The sequence below is a fragment of the Microcaecilia unicolor genome, chromosome 4 (genome assembly GCF_901765095.1).
Source record: "Microcaecilia unicolor chromosome 4, aMicUni1.1, whole genome shotgun sequence".
Classification (NCBI taxonomy): domain Eukaryota; kingdom Metazoa; phylum Chordata; class Amphibia; order Gymnophiona; family Siphonopidae; genus Microcaecilia; species Microcaecilia unicolor.
The window spans coordinates 90054668-90073490 of NC_044034.1; the positions used below are offsets into that span (position 1 = coordinate 90054668).

General features: G+C 41.1%; 1 protein-coding gene across 2 annotated transcripts in view; it reads left to right on the top strand.

The window, feature by feature from the left end:
* Window positions 1–18823, top strand: part of INTS6 (integrator complex subunit 6) — a 242077-nt gene that overhangs the window by 148191 nt on the left and 75063 nt on the right. For both annotated transcript variants that reach the window (XM_030200446.1, XM_030200447.1), the window contains 4 exons: window positions 5941–6093; window positions 14035–14167; window positions 15754–15848; window positions 18235–18345. In XM_030200446.1, coding sequence (XP_030056306.1) covers window positions 5941–6093; window positions 14035–14167; window positions 15754–15848; window positions 18235–18345 — 492 coding nt within the window. The remainder of the gene's footprint in view (window positions 1–5940; window positions 6094–14034; window positions 14168–15753; window positions 15849–18234; window positions 18346–18823) is intronic.

Consider the following 18823-nt stretch of genomic DNA (forward strand, 5'->3'; position numbering starts at 1 on the left):
CTGCTCCCAAAACTATTATATTTATTTATGGCAATCCCGATACCAATTCCTACTAGTTTCTTTGCAAACCTTAATCGCAAAATGTTTACATACATATGGAGGAAGCGTCTGCCAAGAGTGAGGCGATCAATGATGTTTCAAACATGGGAGAGAGGCGGTATGGGGGTCCCTAATTTCTATCTGTACTATCAAGCGGCCCAAATTCGCGTTCTGGCAGAGTGGGCCCCTGGGGCATCCAAGAAATGGCTTCACTGGGAGAGAGCTTGGCTAGGTAGGCGAGAAATAGAGGATATTCTGTGGATTCCAGGAGATGAGTTGGTACCTATAATCAAAAAAATGCTCCTAGGGTTGAGGCACCCTATGTGGACATGGTACCAATTGAGAAGGCGGATGTTTCCGGAGAGGTGGTATTATCGACAAACAGCAATACGATGGGCAAACGGGTTTCCCTTGGGGAGATCGGAAAAAGTGTTCGATACATGGGCTCAAGCGGGGCTGCGTACGCTGGGTCAGCTATGGAAAGATGGGGAAATTATACACTTTGCAGACTTGCAGGAGGAATTTGGCCTGGTGGAGAGAGACCTTACATATTACTGCAACCTGCGCAGCTTCATTAAGAAGAAAGCGCATGATGAATTAGACCTAGCTGAAACAGCCCTAGAATTAGCGGTAAATAGAGGAGGAGGCAGGGGAGGAATCACCCGTATATATTTGGCCCTGCTGGGAAGGACATATCCTCAGGTACTTTACCAAGCGAAGTGGGAGGAGGTGCTACAAACCACCTATCCCGAAACAGTATGGAAGGGGAATTATAAATATTTGCTTAAACCATCCCTAGCTCAAACGGTAAATGAAAATGGTTTTAAAATGTTTTATTGGTGGTATTACACTCCCGACCGGCTACAAAAGCTGTATCCAGAAATGTCGGGGCAATGCTGGCGGGAGTGTGGCCACAGAGGCACATTTTATCACATTTGGAGGTCCTGCGAGAAAGTTGAAATGTATTGGAAAGCTGTAATGCAACTGGTTAATACAGTTCTACAGAGGACATACTCATGGAGGGCAGAACACTGCCTATTACACTTCAGACCAGCAGCAATACCTAGCTGGCAGCATAGGTTGGCGATTCAATATTTTGTAGCGACAAGACTGGGGCTGGCTCGTGCCTGGAGGCAAGTGAAACCACCATCACTTCAGGTGGTCAGTAGGAAAGTGGAGCACCTTTATCAGATGTCAAAACTAACAGCTATGCGAAGAGGGTCCATGCTGGTCTTTAACAAAATTTGGACACTTTATGAACAATATAAGGAACAGCCTCATTCACCACCAGGATAGGGCGGGAAGGGAGGGAAAGTTACAGTTGGGGATAAGCATAGATTGATGTAAGAAGCAAGATGTCAATGTGCAGTTGAATGTCTGTTAAGATGTATTTGTGAAACTTCAATAAAAAAAAAAAAAGAAATATCATGAACTACTTAATCTTTCGCAAATTGCTAAAAGCATATCTATTCAAAAAATTAATTACTAATACTGGACAATAATACCAAACTCTCTCCACTCTACCTCTATGCTAACCACTAAACTCAAACTGTACACCCACTCAATATGTCATGTCATTCTAGCATTAGTGAACCATAATACCAAATCACACACACTAAACAATAGCATATATTGCTAGCCTCACTCATCTTAACCTGCTTAGTCATATTATATATCTCTCTTAATTTTGTTCACTGTTGCAGCTATTTTTAAAATACTACGACTACTTTTGCACAAAGTAATTCAAGAATACTGTATAAAATAGAAACACACGTTAGGCCATCATTGGTTGCTTATTTAGATTTGTTAAAACTGTTAAGTTTTTACAATGCTAGTACGTGCTGGTACGGCGTATTGGCATCTTTTTTCACATGCTTCCAATGAGCAAGCCTCCAACGGCAGCTGTCCTGAGCTACTCTCTCCCTCATCCCCCATGTACCTTTCAATCTGATTTTTTCCTTCAGAGCACTAAGCGGCAGCGTCTTGCATTCAGCTGCCTGCCCTGCATCAGCCCAGGAGTCCTCTCTACTGCGCCCCTGCGGAAACATAAAGTTCAGTAAAGGGGATGGGGTGCGCCAGTGAGGAGGACTCCTGTGCCAATGCAGGGCAGGCAGCTGAATGTGAAATGCTGCTGCTGTTAGTTCTGCAAAGGGAAAAATCGCATTGAAAGGTACATTGGGAGGATGATGAATGGGGAAATATTTTTCTGATCGGGCATGGGGGAGGGGGGGCGCAGGAGAGACATACTAGACAGTGGGGGGATGGCGGAGCGAAGAATAGTGAGAGATGTTGGATCTGGGGTAGAGGTGGAAGGGAAGGAAAGATCCTGGAATATGGGAGGATAGGATGGTGGGATGCTGGGTCATGGGGTAAAGAGGAGGAAGGAAATAGAGGGGGGAACATGCTGGATCATGGGGTGAAGGGGGAAGGAAGGAGAGAGAGGGAAACCTGCTGGATCATGGAGTGAAGGGAGGTAGGATGGTGAGATGTTGGATCATGAGGTGAAGGGAAGGGAGGAAAGAGAGTGGGAAACATTCTGGATTATGGGGTGAAGGGGAGAAAGGAAAGAGTGGGAAACATGCTGGATCATGGGGTGAAGGGGAGGGTAGGATAGTGAGATGCTGGATCATGGGGTGAAGGGGAGGAAGGAAAGAGAGTGGGAAACATGCTGGATCATGGGGTGAAAGGGATGAAGGAAAAAGAGGGGAACATGCTGGATTATGGGGTAAAGGGGAGGGAGGAAAGACAAGAAAATATGCTGGATCATTGGGTTAAGGGAAGGAAGGGAGAGAGAGAAACATGCTGGATCATGGAGTGAAGGGGAAGAAGGAAAGAGGGAAACATGCTGGATAATGGGGTGAAAGGGAGGCAGGAAAGAGAGAGAGAGAGAAACATGTTGGATCATGGAGAGAAGGGGGGGTAGGGTGATGAGATGCTGGATCATGGGGTGGAGGGAGGAGAGAGAACAGGGAAACATGCTTGGATCATGGGGTGAAGGAGAGGAAGGAAAGAGGGAGAAACATGCTGGATCATGGAGTGAAGGGGGAGGGTAGGTTGAGTGAGATTCTGGATCATGGGGTGAAAGAGGGAAACATTCTGGATCATGGGGTGAAGGGGAGGAAGGAAAGAGAGGGAAACATGCTTTGTCATGGGATGAAGGAAAGAGGAGAACATGCTGGATTATGGGGTAAAGGGGAGGGAGGAAAGAGAGCGGAAAACATGTTAGATCATGGAGTGAAGGGAGGGTAGGATGGTGATATGCTTGATCATGGGAGGAAGGCAAGAGAGCGGGAAACATGGATAATGGGGTGAAGGGGAGGAAGAATGATGAGATGCTGGATCTTGGGGTGAAGGGGAGGGAGGAAAGAGCAGGAAACATGCTGGATCTTGGGGTGAAGGGGAGGGAAGAAAGAGCAGGAAACATGCTGGATCTTGGGGTGAAGGGGAGGGAAGAAAGAGCAGGAAACATGCTGGATCTTGGGGTGAAGGGGAGGGAGGAAAGAGCAGGAAACATGCTGGATCTTGGGGTGAAGGTGAGGAAGGAAAGAGAGGGAAACATGCTGAATCATGCAATAAAGGGAGAGGGTAGGATGGGTGAGATGCTGGATCATGGGGTGAAAGGGAGGAAGGAAAAAGAGAGGGGAAACATGCTGGATTATGGGGTAAAGGGGAGGGATGAAAGACAAAACATGCTGGATCATGGGATTAAGGGGAGGAAGGAAAGAGAAACATGCTGGATCATGGTTTTAATGGGAAGAAAGAAAGAAAGAAATGCTGGATTATGGGGTGAAGGGGAGGGAGGAAAGACAGAGGGAAACATGTTGGGTCATGGAGTGAAGGGAGGGTAGGATAGTGATATGCTGGGTCATGGGATGAAGGGGAGGAAGGAAAGAGAGAGGGAAACATGCTGGATCATGGGGGTAAACGGATGGGGTGATACAAGCCAAACTAGCAAAATTCAGACACTGAACCTGAACCAACTCATGTTACTTAGATTTGAAGCTTCTTGTGAAACAGCAAAAGACATAGGCATTGCTATGGGGGGAGGGGAGAACAGGTGCCCCCCCCCCCAAGATCTTAGTTGCCCCCCTTTTCACCCCCCATGAAAGTTAGTGCCAAAGCTGCACATCTCCTTTCCTTCCTCCCCAGGGACACTAGAAACTTAGAGTTCACCGGCACTGCCGGCCCAGCAGCGATTACTACAGGCTCTCTCTGGCCAGTCCCAAGGTCTTTCCCTCTGTCGTAACTTCCTGTTGCTATGCGGGTAGGACACAGCAGAGGGAAAGCCTTGGAGCTGCTGTGAAGTCTGTTGTAATCACTGCTGGCAATGCCAGCAAACTCTGTAAGTTTGTAGGGCCTGTGGGGAAGAAGGATAGACAGGGAGGTAAGGAGGTGATGCCGGACCCACAGGGGGAGTTAGAGGGGAAAAGCTGCATTTGCATGAAGGGATTGGAGAAGCTACCCAAGGGAGGAGAAGAGAAAGGGGGGAAATGCTGCACATGGATTGGAGAGGGGAAGAGATGAGCAAGTAGATTTGAAAGGACGTAGAAAAATGGAAGATCAGTGCTAAAAATGGATGTATGACAGGAAGTGAAGAAGAAAGGAGGCAAGAAAAGAAATAGCACATAAATAGGAGGTGCTGGAGGTAGTTAAGCACACAGAGGTAGGGAAACAGAACGAGAGAATTGGAACAAGATGATTAGAAAAATAAAATCACCAGACAACAAAGGTAGGAAAAATGATTTTATTTTCAGTTAGTGATTGAATTGTGTCAGCTTTGAGAATTTACATCTGCCAGCTTTATTTTCCACTGTATAGGAGGAAATGCATTTCTTTTACATTTGTTGTTGCATTGCATGCAGAGTCTGGCATCTTGGGTTCCAGTTTAATTTTTGTCTACATTAATACTTTTAGTTTGTGGTTACTTATCCAGTATTTGAACAGGGGCTCTCTGGAAAACAAAATATCTTTTTTAAATGACCTGTCTGAGTATGTGATGAAAGCTAAAATGGTAATGGATTTCAGGAAGGTCTTGGAAAATCAAGAGGATCCTTAATTGATAAAAAAAAAAAGATAGAATGGGTCTGGCAGAGAAATAACTAGAAGCAGGTCTTAATTTGTGGGGGGAATGGCCTGAAACACAGTTCCACCACTTATTTTCAGACTTCAGTGCAGTATTATTATTATTTATGACATTTATATCCCACATTAGCCCGAGTAGAACCCGGGTTCAATGTGGCTTACATAACAATTAGAAGGGAAGAGAAGAGGAAGTGGTGAGCCTGGAGCATTGCCAAGAACACTCCCTAATCTAGCCCTTCATCTCTTGTTGCTCCTGGCCCACCCAAGCCTCTTTCGGCTCCACAGTTCCTTTTTATGCACAAATTAAGCCCTGATTAGAAGACCTAGCAGAAACCCAGAAACTAAATAGCCTAGTGTAGCAGGTTACACTCCCTTCTTGACTGGTAGCAGGGCACTGGTCAGAAAGTTCATGGGCATTTAGGATGCTAGATATTCAATTAACAGTGTTAGTGCTTGTTTGGATTATATTGGAACCTTGTAGTTGGATGTGGAAGTGATGCTGAGTGTGTACTCAACTGAAAAGAGGGATCTGTATGCTCAGCTACACAGGAGGATGGAGGAAGATGACAAAAACTGTTATAAGGTGTGATACCTTACATGTAGTCCAGCTGCATGGGGTATGTTGGCAATGTAGACAGCAATAATTGGTAGACTGGATGGAACAGCGTCTTTTTCTGCTTTGATTTTGATTGTTGCTCATCTGTGTGAAACTGTTGACTGCTCTCTGTGGAGAGCAGCAATTTATTATTTAATTTAACGGGTTTTTAAAAATAATTTTTTTTAACATAGGGTTAATAATGTTGTGTTATGTTTGTTTAGCCCCCACGCACATCTCATCCAATTCTGAAGTTCTCCTGCACTGACTCAGAGCCAATGGTCATTGACAAACTTCCTTTTGATAAGTATGAATTGGAACCTTCACCACTGACCCAGTTTATTTTGGAAAGAAAATCGCCTCACACTTGCTGGCAGGTAAGCTTAAATATCTGTTATTTTATGGAGAGGGGTGTTGTGATGTGGTTTGGGGAGGTGAGGAGAAGGCGCTTGTTTATTGTTTACTTTCTGTCTGTCTTCTATAAATATAAAATCATATATGAACAGAATTTTTAAAAGTCCATTCTCTGCTGATGAGCAGGATGAATGAGCCACACAAGTAGTTGACATCCTCTGACTGTGCCACTGGCTCTCTGAGCTGAGAAAAAGTTGGAAGGTATTTCTGAGCATGCACAGAACTATCCAAACACCTGCTACCTCACAATTCTCTTCAGTCTATGTCCAAACTTATACACAAGCAAGCCAAGGCGTGGGAATGACCAAGGTGATGAATCAAGAAGAGCCAAAAAGACTTCATTATATATTCTCTGGGAGTCAGCACAATCAAAGCGAGAGACAATCATTCACTGAAACATGTACTCGACACGGTCCTTGTTTCGGCCTATGCCTTTGTCAGGAGTTCTTAACAAACGTAAAATGTATACATAAATAATGTATATAATCACTAGACAAACCTATAAGCCATATGGGAAAACAAAAGACGGATTCCAGTAAAAAAGAGGTGTAAAAGAACAAAAAGGATAAATAGATGTGCAAATACTATGCACAGATAAATACCAGATAAAACCACACTGACTTCGCATAGCTGGAGTCTGAAGCAATCACTGGGGCACTAAAACCATGGAAACTCGGATGGCATCCAAGGTGACAAAAAGGGACAAGGAGAAAGGTCGTGGAGGGGATATCAAAATAGCGAAGAACAGCAAACCTCCTTTTCCTACAACAGGCTCCAAGTGGGCAGCCGAGATAGTGATGGAGGTACGGATGGCTGTGTAGCACACTATGGGGAAGCAAATGCAAGAGGTCATTGATAAATTAGATGGAATGGGAAATCGCTTCACCACTTTAGCAAAAGAACTCCAAGTAGTCCAACTGGGGATGGTGGTATTTCATCACTTATTAAATGTCAAAAAATTCTACAAGCCTTGAACTAGAAAAGATCACTATAGCTTTTCTACAAGAAACACATTTAGATACTAAGAAGTGTAAGAAATTGGTGGGATGGGCGATTATTTTGAACCTCCTGCGCGAGGTAAGGTTGGGGTTATCTTAATTCGTAAAGGCTTACATTTGTGATGGTACATTTAACTGTTGACTGTCAAAATCCAGTGTTATGTAACATTTCGGCAACAAATACTTACAGAAGGAATTTTTACAAACAAGTCAAACCCCCTTCAAGAGTTTGGTGAGGTTCCTTTGCTAGTGGGAGGAGATTTTAATGACGTTGGGGATCCTCTATTGGATAGGTTACATGGGAAGCATAGAGGAAATATTCATGCTTATAGAGGAATTAATTTACTATGCGATTTTCTGGACTTGGTGGATGTGTGGAGGACTTTACATCCAGTAGAGCGTGATTATACACACTTGTCTAAGGCGTATTCCACCATGTCCAGAACTGATTATAATCTAATCTCTAGACAAAGTTTTACGATTGGACCTATCTTCACTGAATAAACAATCAAAATATCTGATCATGCTATGGTAAGGGCTGAATTAAATTGATGGAGAGAGCAGAGGTAAAAAAGAAGCAGCAAGCTAACACTGTGAACTTAAAATGTATATATTTACAATATAAAGTGCATATAATGGAGGTGCTCACAAATACATTAAGTAAAAAATGCTTTGAGCAAAAAGGCAAATGTGTGTAAAGTGCATACTAAGTGCTTATAAAAATGAAAATAAAAATAGTTATGTGACCAAAATGCGGAAAGTGGAGGAGTGGCCTAGTGGTTAGTGTGGTGGACTTTGGTCCTGAGGAACTGAGTTCGATTCCCACTTCAGGCACAGGCAGCTCCTTGTGACTCTGGGCAAGTCACTTAACCCTCCATTGCCCCAATGCAACCAAATAAAAAATAAATAAAGGTGACACAATTGTATGTAGTACACACAGACACATTTAGACTCGTCCAGTTGTTTCTGACTTGAAATTTGAGTTAAACTGGTTCAACATATTTTCCTTTAGATGAAAGATGTCCATCATAGATACATAAGAAGTGCTGCCAGTGTTAGGAGCCAGACTGTAATATCTCAAACTGTTCTTGCTGTGCAAAGATGTCAGAGTGAAGAACTTACTCACCATCAAACTTCTATCCAGATGCAAAAAGCTTAAGGAAACAGGGAGTTTGAATAAAAGAGGTGGCATAGAGGCATCACAAGCCAGAGTAGCCATGCCCTTGAGAAGGATTTAAAGAGTCACATTTGGCAAGGAAGATCGCTCTTTTAAGAAAGCTGACTCCTACAATGCCATGGGCCTTTGTTCAGGAATCCTCAGTGCCTATGATGACCACAGTGTCAAATATGCTGTCGGTGCAGAAGCTGCGTCTGTAGCAGCCCATGCCAAAAATATTCAAGGCCACTAGTGAAAAGAGACGAGTGTGACAGTCTTATCAAATATGATAGCCCTGGTCTGCCATTTTTCTCAGTGCATAATTAGCACATTAACTTTGTGCCACCTTTGAATTGGGATTCCTGAGGAAGGATTTCAGTTTCTGAAACAGAGCTCTGTTGAACCTCTCCGTTTATGGTCATGGGCGGCTTTGATGAAAATAAGTTTTGTCAAAAAGTTTTTTTAATGTTCCCATATGGCTTATTATGGGAACATCGGGCACTAATGGGTTAATGAGACTATGAGGCATATTTTCAAAGCACTTAGCCTTCTAAGTGCTTTGAAAATATGCTAAGTGCTTTGAAAATATGCCTCTATGTGACTATAAAAGATGACATAATGCATTTTTATTGATCTTTATTTGAGACCAATTATATGGTTATCACAGTGTTAGTCTGAGTTTGCGTTTAAAATATGTCTACTTTTTATACATGGTAGTTTATATTCCTTAATTGCATTTAATGGAAACACCCCCACCCACTCCTTTTTTTTTTTTTTGTTCCTCTGTCCACATTATAGCTTCCAATTTATTCAGGTTTAACTTAAAATCAGAAAAGTCTCCATATTAGTCATACTCTGTAATAACGCTGGTACTGATGATTTGGTGTACGCTACATGGATTAGCAAGTCATCAGCAAAAGCTGCAATTTTAAAAGTCTCCCTTCCCAAAGTAAATCCTTGTATCTCAGGATTACTCTGAATATCACAAATAAGTGGATCCAAGGTTAAAATAAACAATAAAAGTGAAAGGGGGCATCCCTGTCTCATGCCTTGTTATATGGTAAAAGAGGAGGAGAGTAATTCATTTGCCCAAACTCTGGCCTTGGGGGTCAGTGTACAAAATTCATACAGCATTCCTAAAAAACTTTGAATTCCATAAGCACCTAATACTCCAAATAAAAAGTCTGACCACTTGGTTGAACACCTTTTCGGCATTGAAACCTATTAGCATTGAGGGGGTATTCTGGGTTTTGCCAAGTCTGTGATTTTTTTCGTACATTTTTAGTTACAATGTACCTCAGTATGCATGTGTATACAGGGTTAAAGGTGAAGGATTTCATATACTGCCTTTCTGTATAAACCCCACTTTGGGTACTGACACAACATTGGTAAAACATAACTGATTAGCTAAGACCTTAGCAAATAATTTTGCCTCATAATTAAGTAGTGAAATTGGGTGGTAAGATTCGGACATTGTCTGATCTCGGCCTGGCTTTGGAAGAACTATAATTTGAGCTAGATGTAATGACTCTGGTAACTCCCCTGGATGCACATTGCATTAAACATAGATGTGAGTGGAGGAGTGGCCTAGTGGTTAGAGTGGTGGACTTTGGTCCTGGGGAACTGGGTTCGATTCCCACTGGAGGCACAGGCAGTTCCTTGTGACTCTGGGTAAGTCACTTAACCCTCCATTGCCCCAGGTACAAATAAGTACCTGTATGTAATATGTAAGCCACATTGAGCCTGCCATGAGTGGGAAAGCGCGGGGTAGAAATGTAATAAAATAAAATGTTACAACTTCAGCTCTCAGCATCTTATAGAATTCACCCCTAAATTCATCTGGTCCAGGAGTCTTACTACCCTGACTTTGTTGAGTAGCCCAAGACACCTCTTCAGATGTGACTGGAGCATTTAACAAATCTAATCGCATTGATGCTATAGAGGGAAGGTCCAGATTAGACAAATAAACCTCATTGTGTTGCGGAGGAGGGTCCGCTGCTGAGTACAGGTGAGTATAATATTCTTTGAAAAGGTGGTTAATGACTATGTCAGAATTTTCCAGTTGCCCAGTAGGGAATGACAACACATTAGTTAAGGTGACTCTGTTTTGATTGGGCTAAACGCATCAGTAGTAGTAGTAGTAGCAGCATCCTACCTCCCTTGTTGGCAAATTCGTGCATCTTATATTTGAAATAGCCAATCGATTTTTGTGTTTTCTGATGAATCAGCTCATTCAAAGCTGCTTGTAGTTCTAAGAGTTCTGTTTTAATTTGTATACTGTGAGTTTTCCCATATAGATGCCGGGAGTCTGGTCACCTCCCTGTGTCTAGCCTTTTTATGGTGACTAGTATATGCAAGGATCTCCCCTCTCAACTCTGCCTTGGTCCCTTCCCAATAAAGAATCAGGTTATTCAGATGAGTCTCATTCGTATCCTCATATAATTTCCACAATAGGAAATCATAAAATCTGTCACTCCACAGAGGCATATTAAGAACTTCCATTGAAATAAAGCAGGAGTAGACCCAGGGAAATTTAATTCAGCCCTTACCATAGCATGATCAGATATTTTGATTGTTTATTCAGTGAAGATAGGTCCAATCGTAAAACTTTGTCTAGAGATTAGATTATAATCAGATCTGGACATGGTGGAATACGCCTTAGACAAGTGTGTATAATCACGCTCTACTGGATGTAAAGTCCTCCACACATCCACCAAGTCCAGAAAATCGCATAGTAAATTAATTCCTCTATAAGCATGAATATTTCCTCTATGCTTTCCATGTAACCTATCCAATAGAGGATCCCCAACGTCATTAAAATCTCCTCCCACTAGCAAAGGAACCTCACCAAACTCTTGAAGGGGGTTTGACTTGTTTGTAAAAATTCCTTCTGTAAGTATTTGTTGCCGAAATGTTACATAACACTGGATTTTGACAGTCAACAGTTAAATGTACCATCACAAATGTAAGCCTTTACGAATTAAGATAACCCCAACCTTACCTTGCGCAGGAGGTTCAAAATAATCGCCCATCCCACCAATTTCTTACACTTCTTAGTATCTAAATGTGTTTCTTGTAGAAAAGCTATAGTGATCTTTTCTAGTTCAAGGCTTGTAGAATTTTTTGACATTTAATAAGTGATGAAATACCACCATCCCCAGTTGGACTACTTGGAGTTCTTTTGCTAAAGTGGTGAAGCGATTTCCCATTCCATCTAATTTATCAATGACCTCTTGCATTTGCTTCCCCATAGTGTGCTACACAGCCATCCGTACCTCCATCACTATCTCGGCTGCCCACTTGGAGCCTGTTGTAGGAAAAGGAGGTTTGCTGTTCTTCGCCATTTTGATATCCCCTCCACAACCTTTCTCCTTGTCCCTTTTTGTCACCTTGGATGCCATCCGAGTTTCCATGGTTTTAGTGCCCCAGTGATTGCTTCAGACTCCAGCTATGCGAAGTCAGTGTGGAACAACATTTCAGTCCACTTCTGAAATATTGGAGTGGTAAAATATAAGGCCCAAGCTGCAACTCCCACTCCACTTCCTCAGAGGATGAAACACTAAATAGGAGTCTCTCTACTAAATAGCCTGTTATCCTTATTGTAGGTAATGGAGAGGTATAATGGTGTAGGTCACCAGTATGAGTATAGAACTCCCTCTACTTGCTTTAAAGTGACAATCTGCAAGTCATGCAGAACCTATTTGCAGGTTACACACTGGGAGAGTAATCATTTCAGTCGCAGTGTTCAAGACCATTAATCCTATGCTTGATAAAGAGGCTGTCCTCAATTGTAATTCATGGATTTCACGGCCCTACAGCCTGTCTTGTTGTCCCCAGAAGTGCCTACCCCAGTCAGCTGTTATCACTCGCTGCACGGCGAACACTAAATTTACAGGCCACGTTCCATCTGATGTTGTCTGAAGCCTCTGGGAAGCTGCATTCCTGGAGCTGCACTCAAAAAAACCATGTCAAATTGAAACCGTCTTTAGGTAATCCTGTGCTAACCCTCCAAAGATCTCACAAATGTTAAAATATCAGGGTAATGCCTATTAGTATCATTTAATGGGGCCATATCAGGAGGGGGTTTTCAGGAACTCAACACATTGTGGCCATCTTGGCTGACAGCCCCACCAGAAGTCTGCCTGTGAATTCTTATATTCTCTATAACCAGTTTGTTGTCCTGTAGAACACCTGCACTGTCTTAAACTATTTTCAATCACCCATAACTAAAATAGCATCTTGTTACATTAGTACAGTATGTTTTTAATTTTGATATCACTCTTAAGGTTATCTTCCTAGTTGTTGTCTTTGTAAAGATTCTATTTACAATGTCAAAATAACAAATTAACTTAATTCCTATATAGTCAAAATGTGCATTGAATGGTTTTCCCCTGGACTGTTGCTAAAAGAAGCCTCCTCAGGGCACAACTTTTCTGACATGCTGCAGACTGTGTAATAATTTTCCACCAATTTAGCTCACTTTCACAAAGAGTTGGTGTATGTTATGTTTAAGAGAGACACAACTGGACCTAGAGCCCTATCTTGCTTGAATTTGCTTCCATTTCTGTGGATGTTGCATTATGGCAAGAGAGAACTCCAGCCCCTGGTTTTCAACTTTCCTCATCACCTGCCATGGTTCATCATATTGCTCCTATCCTACCCAGCCCAATCCATTGGACTCCTGGTTATGTTGTGGTCTTCAGCCTCCTATGGCCTCTGTGTGACACTGTGGTCCAGAGAATAAATGGCTCCAAACAGCACTGTGCTGCATTTATCATTTTCACTCTGTGGTCCTCACCCAAGAAGACACATTCATCATCATCATCATCCAGTATTCCAAACATAGCAGTGAGGGCAAGCTCTAAACCAACAAAATGGTCAACTTAGTCAGTTGCCCCTTGCAGCTCAGCAGTTTCAGCAAAACTCTTTATTTGGTGACTGACACAGAAACGTAGAAAAATGTAGACCATATAGACTTTCCAGACTGCCCATCCATCCCATCTACTCTCCCTTTCACTCCCTTAGAGGTCCTACTTACTTGTCCGAAACTCTCTTGAATTCAGATACTGTTTCTGGACGTGCCAGGAAAATATTTCATGTTTTCCAAAAATACACTATACATTTGAGTGAAAGAATATGCATCTACTCACCACAGCCTGTTATTATGGGTTTAAAATATTAGTACAGGACTCCCAAAATAATGGGGTCGACATTTAGCTGGTGGTGCTTAGCGTTTTGCTGACTGCTGCTGGTGTTACGGCTGGAAATTCAATGCCAGGTCATGTCCAGGCTTTGAGCCAGCTAAAACATAGCCAGTTAAGTGCAATATTCAGCACTTAACCTGCTTTGGGACCCTGCATAAAGACAGGACTGACTTTTATGTGGTCCTGTTTATGCAGTTACCCTGGCTGGTTAAGTGCTCAATATTGGTACTTAACTGGCTAAGTGGTGACTCAGCCCTCGGAATGCCCCCAAAAGAGCTGGTTTTGTGTTAAGCGCTAACCGGACACTTTCAGCAGCACTAACTGGTTAAGTGTTGCTGAAAATGATCGGTTGGCACCTAACAAACATTTTAATCAGCCAGGATCTGTTTCTGGCCGGTAAAATCGTTTTGAATATCGGCCTGGATGTGTGTAATAATTTTGAGCAGGCAGTATTCACTGATCTTCATGTATAAATATTTTTCTACTATCGAAAATACACTGCTGCAAGGGGAATATGTGTGAATACTATGAATTATTTCATTGAAGGTATGTGTGACCAACAGTGCAAAATACAGTGAACTTGGCCATCCGTTTGGTTACTTGAAAGCCAGCACAGCACTGAATTGTGTGAACTTGTTTGTGATGCCTTACAATTATCCTGTTTTCCTTCCTCTTTTAGGTAAGTATACATCTTGCATGCTTTATGATAGAAGGAACTAACATATAGGTATTTTGGAATTAAGACAAACTAATGTCATAAACGTCCATTTCTCACTAATATGTAGAGCAAAAATTGCTTTGATGATTGTGTGTTGCCATTTCATTGAAGTAACCTATTATAATTATATTCAACTCCCTTTTCAAGGTAGGTGGGGAATACCCCAGGTAGAGGTTAAGACAAAGGTGTTTACCTTAAGAGGCTGCAGTAATTAGCTACCTCTATAGTGTCTGCTGGACCCCAGAATTTGTTTGAGGCCAGGAGGCCTTAGACCCTAAGGGATTGATCACTGTTACACTTCACTCCAAAAGTGAAGTCCAGTCCAGATTTTTTCTAAAACCAGAAAAAAAAGGTTTACTGAACATTATTAAACCAAAAGGACAGGTAGAAAATAGCAAAAATAGTACAAAGTACAACATTTTTAAAGATCACAGTTAAGACTTTAGCTGTTATTTGCTTCTGGACACAACTCAGATTTCCTAAGCACTCATCTCTAAACCCTGGGCCTCCCACTGTCTCTCTACAAGTTTCTTCTTCTTTACACCCCTGAAGTTTTAGCAAGTCTTGGTTTCCTTTCTACTCAAAAAGAAAAAAAAAATCAAGTATTTATTTTATTTTCAGCACTTGATATACCACAAGTGATCCCCGAGTTGACTATGTGGTTTACAATTTCTATTACAGGTAGTGGGCTCACAATCTAAGTTATATATTGTACGTGGGGCAATGGAGCTGCAGAGGGAATTGAACCTGATTCCCCAGGATCTCAACCCACTGCTGACTGTCAGGCAGCAATGGGAATCAAACCCAGTTCCACAGGTCTGCAACCCGCAGCACTAACCATTAGGCCAGTCCTCCACTCCACATATAATGGTGGTCATGTGATCTAATATAAAGTTTTTGGAAAGTGATCATTCAATTATTGGGGCAGACTTTAGACTCATTTCCTTGTGAACCAAAATTCTGCTTGTTGAGTTTGGGCAACCTGAAGGGGTATAAATAGCAAACTAGAGTAAAGAGGATGTCTCTCGCAGCAAAGTGGAAAGCATGACTAGATGTCATGATTGAGTGATTTGTGATCTAGAACAATTAACAGATCGTCGTCATAGTTGTTTTGAACCTACTAGGGAAGAATGGACAAAATTAGCTGATATGTTATCCCATGTGTGAAAGTTTAACTAAGTGCTTATGGAGGAGGAGGGGTTCTTTAATTTTATTGAGTTCTTTACTTCCACTGAAGAATCACTGTCGGGCATTGAATGCAGTGTATATTTCATTTTCTGGATTCTTATTCTCTTGAGGGAGGAAGGGGGGGTTAGTAGGGAAGTTTGAGTTAGGGGTGTGGGGAGAGTTTCATTTTTTGGAGGGGTATGAGGGGAGTTGTATATCGGTTTATACAAAATGTATTTTCTGCTTTTGTATTTTATACTAGAAAACTTTGAATGAAAATTGAATGTTTAAAAAGAAATTGATTTGCTACATGAAAATATGATTTTTTTGTGGTGATCATCACAGTACTTTAGTTGTGAACAGTAATCATTGTCTTTTAGATGATTTGTTTAAAGTGCACAAGGGCAAGCCAACTTTAAAGTGGAGGCAATCGTTTGAAAATTATCTGAAGAGTATGCCTCCTTATTACCTTGGTGTAAGTAGATTTTTGTGTATATATTGTACACGCAAAATATCTTTTAGTCACTGATCAGAGCAACTAATGTATTAGAATACTTTTTCTTGGGTCATCTAAATTTGAACTAAGTTGCTTAGACATGTTTGTGGAGAAGACTGTTAACGTTTCTTTTTATTAAAAAAAAAGTAAATATTTCAAAGACATGGTTAGTGTTGTTGAATTAAGGGAGAAGTTATCAATGTGAGCTACCATTAAAACATGTTATTTTACTGTTAGCCCCAGTTATTAGTAAGTAGTTCTTATTGCATAAAATGGGACTGTGCTAAAATAGCATGTTAGTTTTAAAATAGCCCAGATTGATGATAACACTGCTAAGTGTGTTAAATGTTCAAATTTTATTTTTTTTAATTGTGGCCCTACACAGTCTGCAAAGGAACCACTTCTATTAGACTAGCTGTGTGGGGGCATACGTAGACAATTTTAATACTTCAAGTGTTTCTAGTTTTCAACCCAAAAGTTAATAGAACATAATTATTCTTCATTAACTATTTATAACTAGAAATATCTGGCACATCTGCCCATTCCTGATGCAGTAGTGCAGAGCCTGTTCAGTGTAAAGCTTTACACTCTCACATCCTCTTATGTCTAAGGATTTTCAATGCTTTCTTGAATTATGTAAACAGAGACTCTCTCCTTTAGGGTATTACTGAAATAAAATTCTCTGTTATTATAGGTTGCTTCCAGGTTGACCCAGTAATTGTCTTTGACTGCTTGGGCTATAATTACACATTTGAAATATGACTGTAAGCCCTAAGAAATGAGATGTTTCCCTGTAAATAATGTGTCAAAGTACAGTGTACTCCTAATGTGCTTCGAGTGACTGTTGATACTGAGGCTGATGTAACATGCCATTCATTGGAGCTATGTGCTGAACTTTTGGTGCAGTTTCATCTGCTAAAAACATTTACCCTCAATGTGGTAAACTAATGGCTTGCAAATTACCAGGGTATTAAAAAAAAATGTGCAGACCGTTCAGTAGTAACATGCCAGAATTTTCTGTCTCGGGCAGAAGTCTGTCTTATTTTCTCCCTTCTTTTTTGTCAGCGCATGAGCCAATCCCCATTCAGTTTCAAATACAAATATAGGGATTGGTTCATGCGCTGACAGAAAAGGAAAAATGAGACTTCCCCCCGCCCCCCAAATTCCCCTCCCCCCCTTTTTAAAAATAGTTTGTGGCTTGAGTAAGATAATAGAAGATGTACACACTAGGATTGTTTGTACATCAGATACATATTTTATGCTATGGACCTTATTAAAAAGCATTTGTTAGATTTGAACATAATAATAAAGCAGGTCAAACATTCCCCGTAACTTTAAGGAAGTTACAGACCTCTTAGTATCCAACTAGCAATAACTGTAAAAGAGTTGTGCGTAAGTGCTAATATTATATATCTTCCACATGCAATTGGCAATCAAGTTTAGGTGACCTGTTATATAATGAGGGGGGAGGGATTAAATCTCAAAGGAAGGTGAAATTGAAAAGGTTTGTAGAAGTCATCTGATCTTTGGAAATGTTTTGAATTGACGCATACATATTGAGAAATTTTCTGTGCATGTTTCGAGATGGAGTGGTGGGGCAATGAGAACTTTAGTGTCCCTTTTGGTGTTCCCTCTTTAATATTGTTTTTCTCTACAGTGTCACAGCAAAGACTATATGGACATAAGCAATACAATTGGTCTACTCACTGAGTCACTTCTGCACCAGAATCAACATTGCTTGAGTTTTGGGGGCTTCCTACTGTTTGTACCCTAATCATAAACAAATGTTAGCCATGCCCATTTAATCAATCCTTAGAAACATGTTGCTACAGGTTTTAGAAGGAAATGGATGCCCTAAGTGGCAATAGCCATGTTCTGTAGGGAGAGATATAGAAAGGATAGAGTTGTGCCTTTGTGGAGCTTTATCTTTCCTTCTCCCCACCCTTTCCAACATGAGATTATTGGCTGTTGCAAAAGTGATAGACACTGTGACCAGCCAGTACAGGCTAATACTAGGAGTGCACATGCATTAGCTGTCTCAAAAAAAAAAAAATTGTATGTTAAATTATTTTAACCTATGAATTAATGTGCATGCAATCAATTTGCTTTTGTAAAGGGTGGGTTTTTTTTTTAATTGTGTGAAACAAACAAAATCATTAAAGTTGGGGCAGAAAGATACATTTTCCAAATATGAACAAAAACACTTTTTGCCAGTGCACATCCCTAGCAATCAGAAGTGACAGCATATGGGACTTATTTTGATACTGATTAGGAATGAAAAATTAAACAAAATATGTAAGTTTCAGAGAGTTTAAATATTGTAAAAGAAAAGAAGTATTGAGTGAGGTGTCTGTTGTTCATGCAGCCTTTGAAAAAAGCTTTAAGGATGATGGGAGCCCCTAACCTCATTGCCGACAGCATGGAATATGGCCTCAGTTACAGTGTCATCTCCTATCTCAAAAAGCTGAGCCACCAGGTAAGATTAAAAGTAGTCATATCTTTTAGAAGCATTATTTCACAGTCTTCAAAAAGGCAGTAAATAAATCCTAATAAAAATATTGATATTTTATGGTGACATTGGAACCTTTGGGGAAGGGTAAAGGAGCCCGAAATTGAATCTATTCAGCAATCTGATCACGCTCTAATCTGGTCTCCTTTGAGGAGGTGGGAACTCAAAAAGAAAGAGGGTTCTAGAGACTGAATGAAAGTCACCTGGGAGATACATTTTTTTTGTGTGTGGTGATGTACAGCAGATTATAAAAAGTTATCTTGATTATAATGACACATCCGATGTGCCAGAAGGGGTTTTATGGGACACGCTTGAAGCAGTTGTCATGTCAGATGGCATTTTATAAAATGGGAAACACAAAAAAGCAAAGTGGGGACTTGCGTTCCTTCCAGTTGCAGGAGTGCTTGCAGTCCTTGGAGTCCTGTCATGATGTGCATTTAGATTC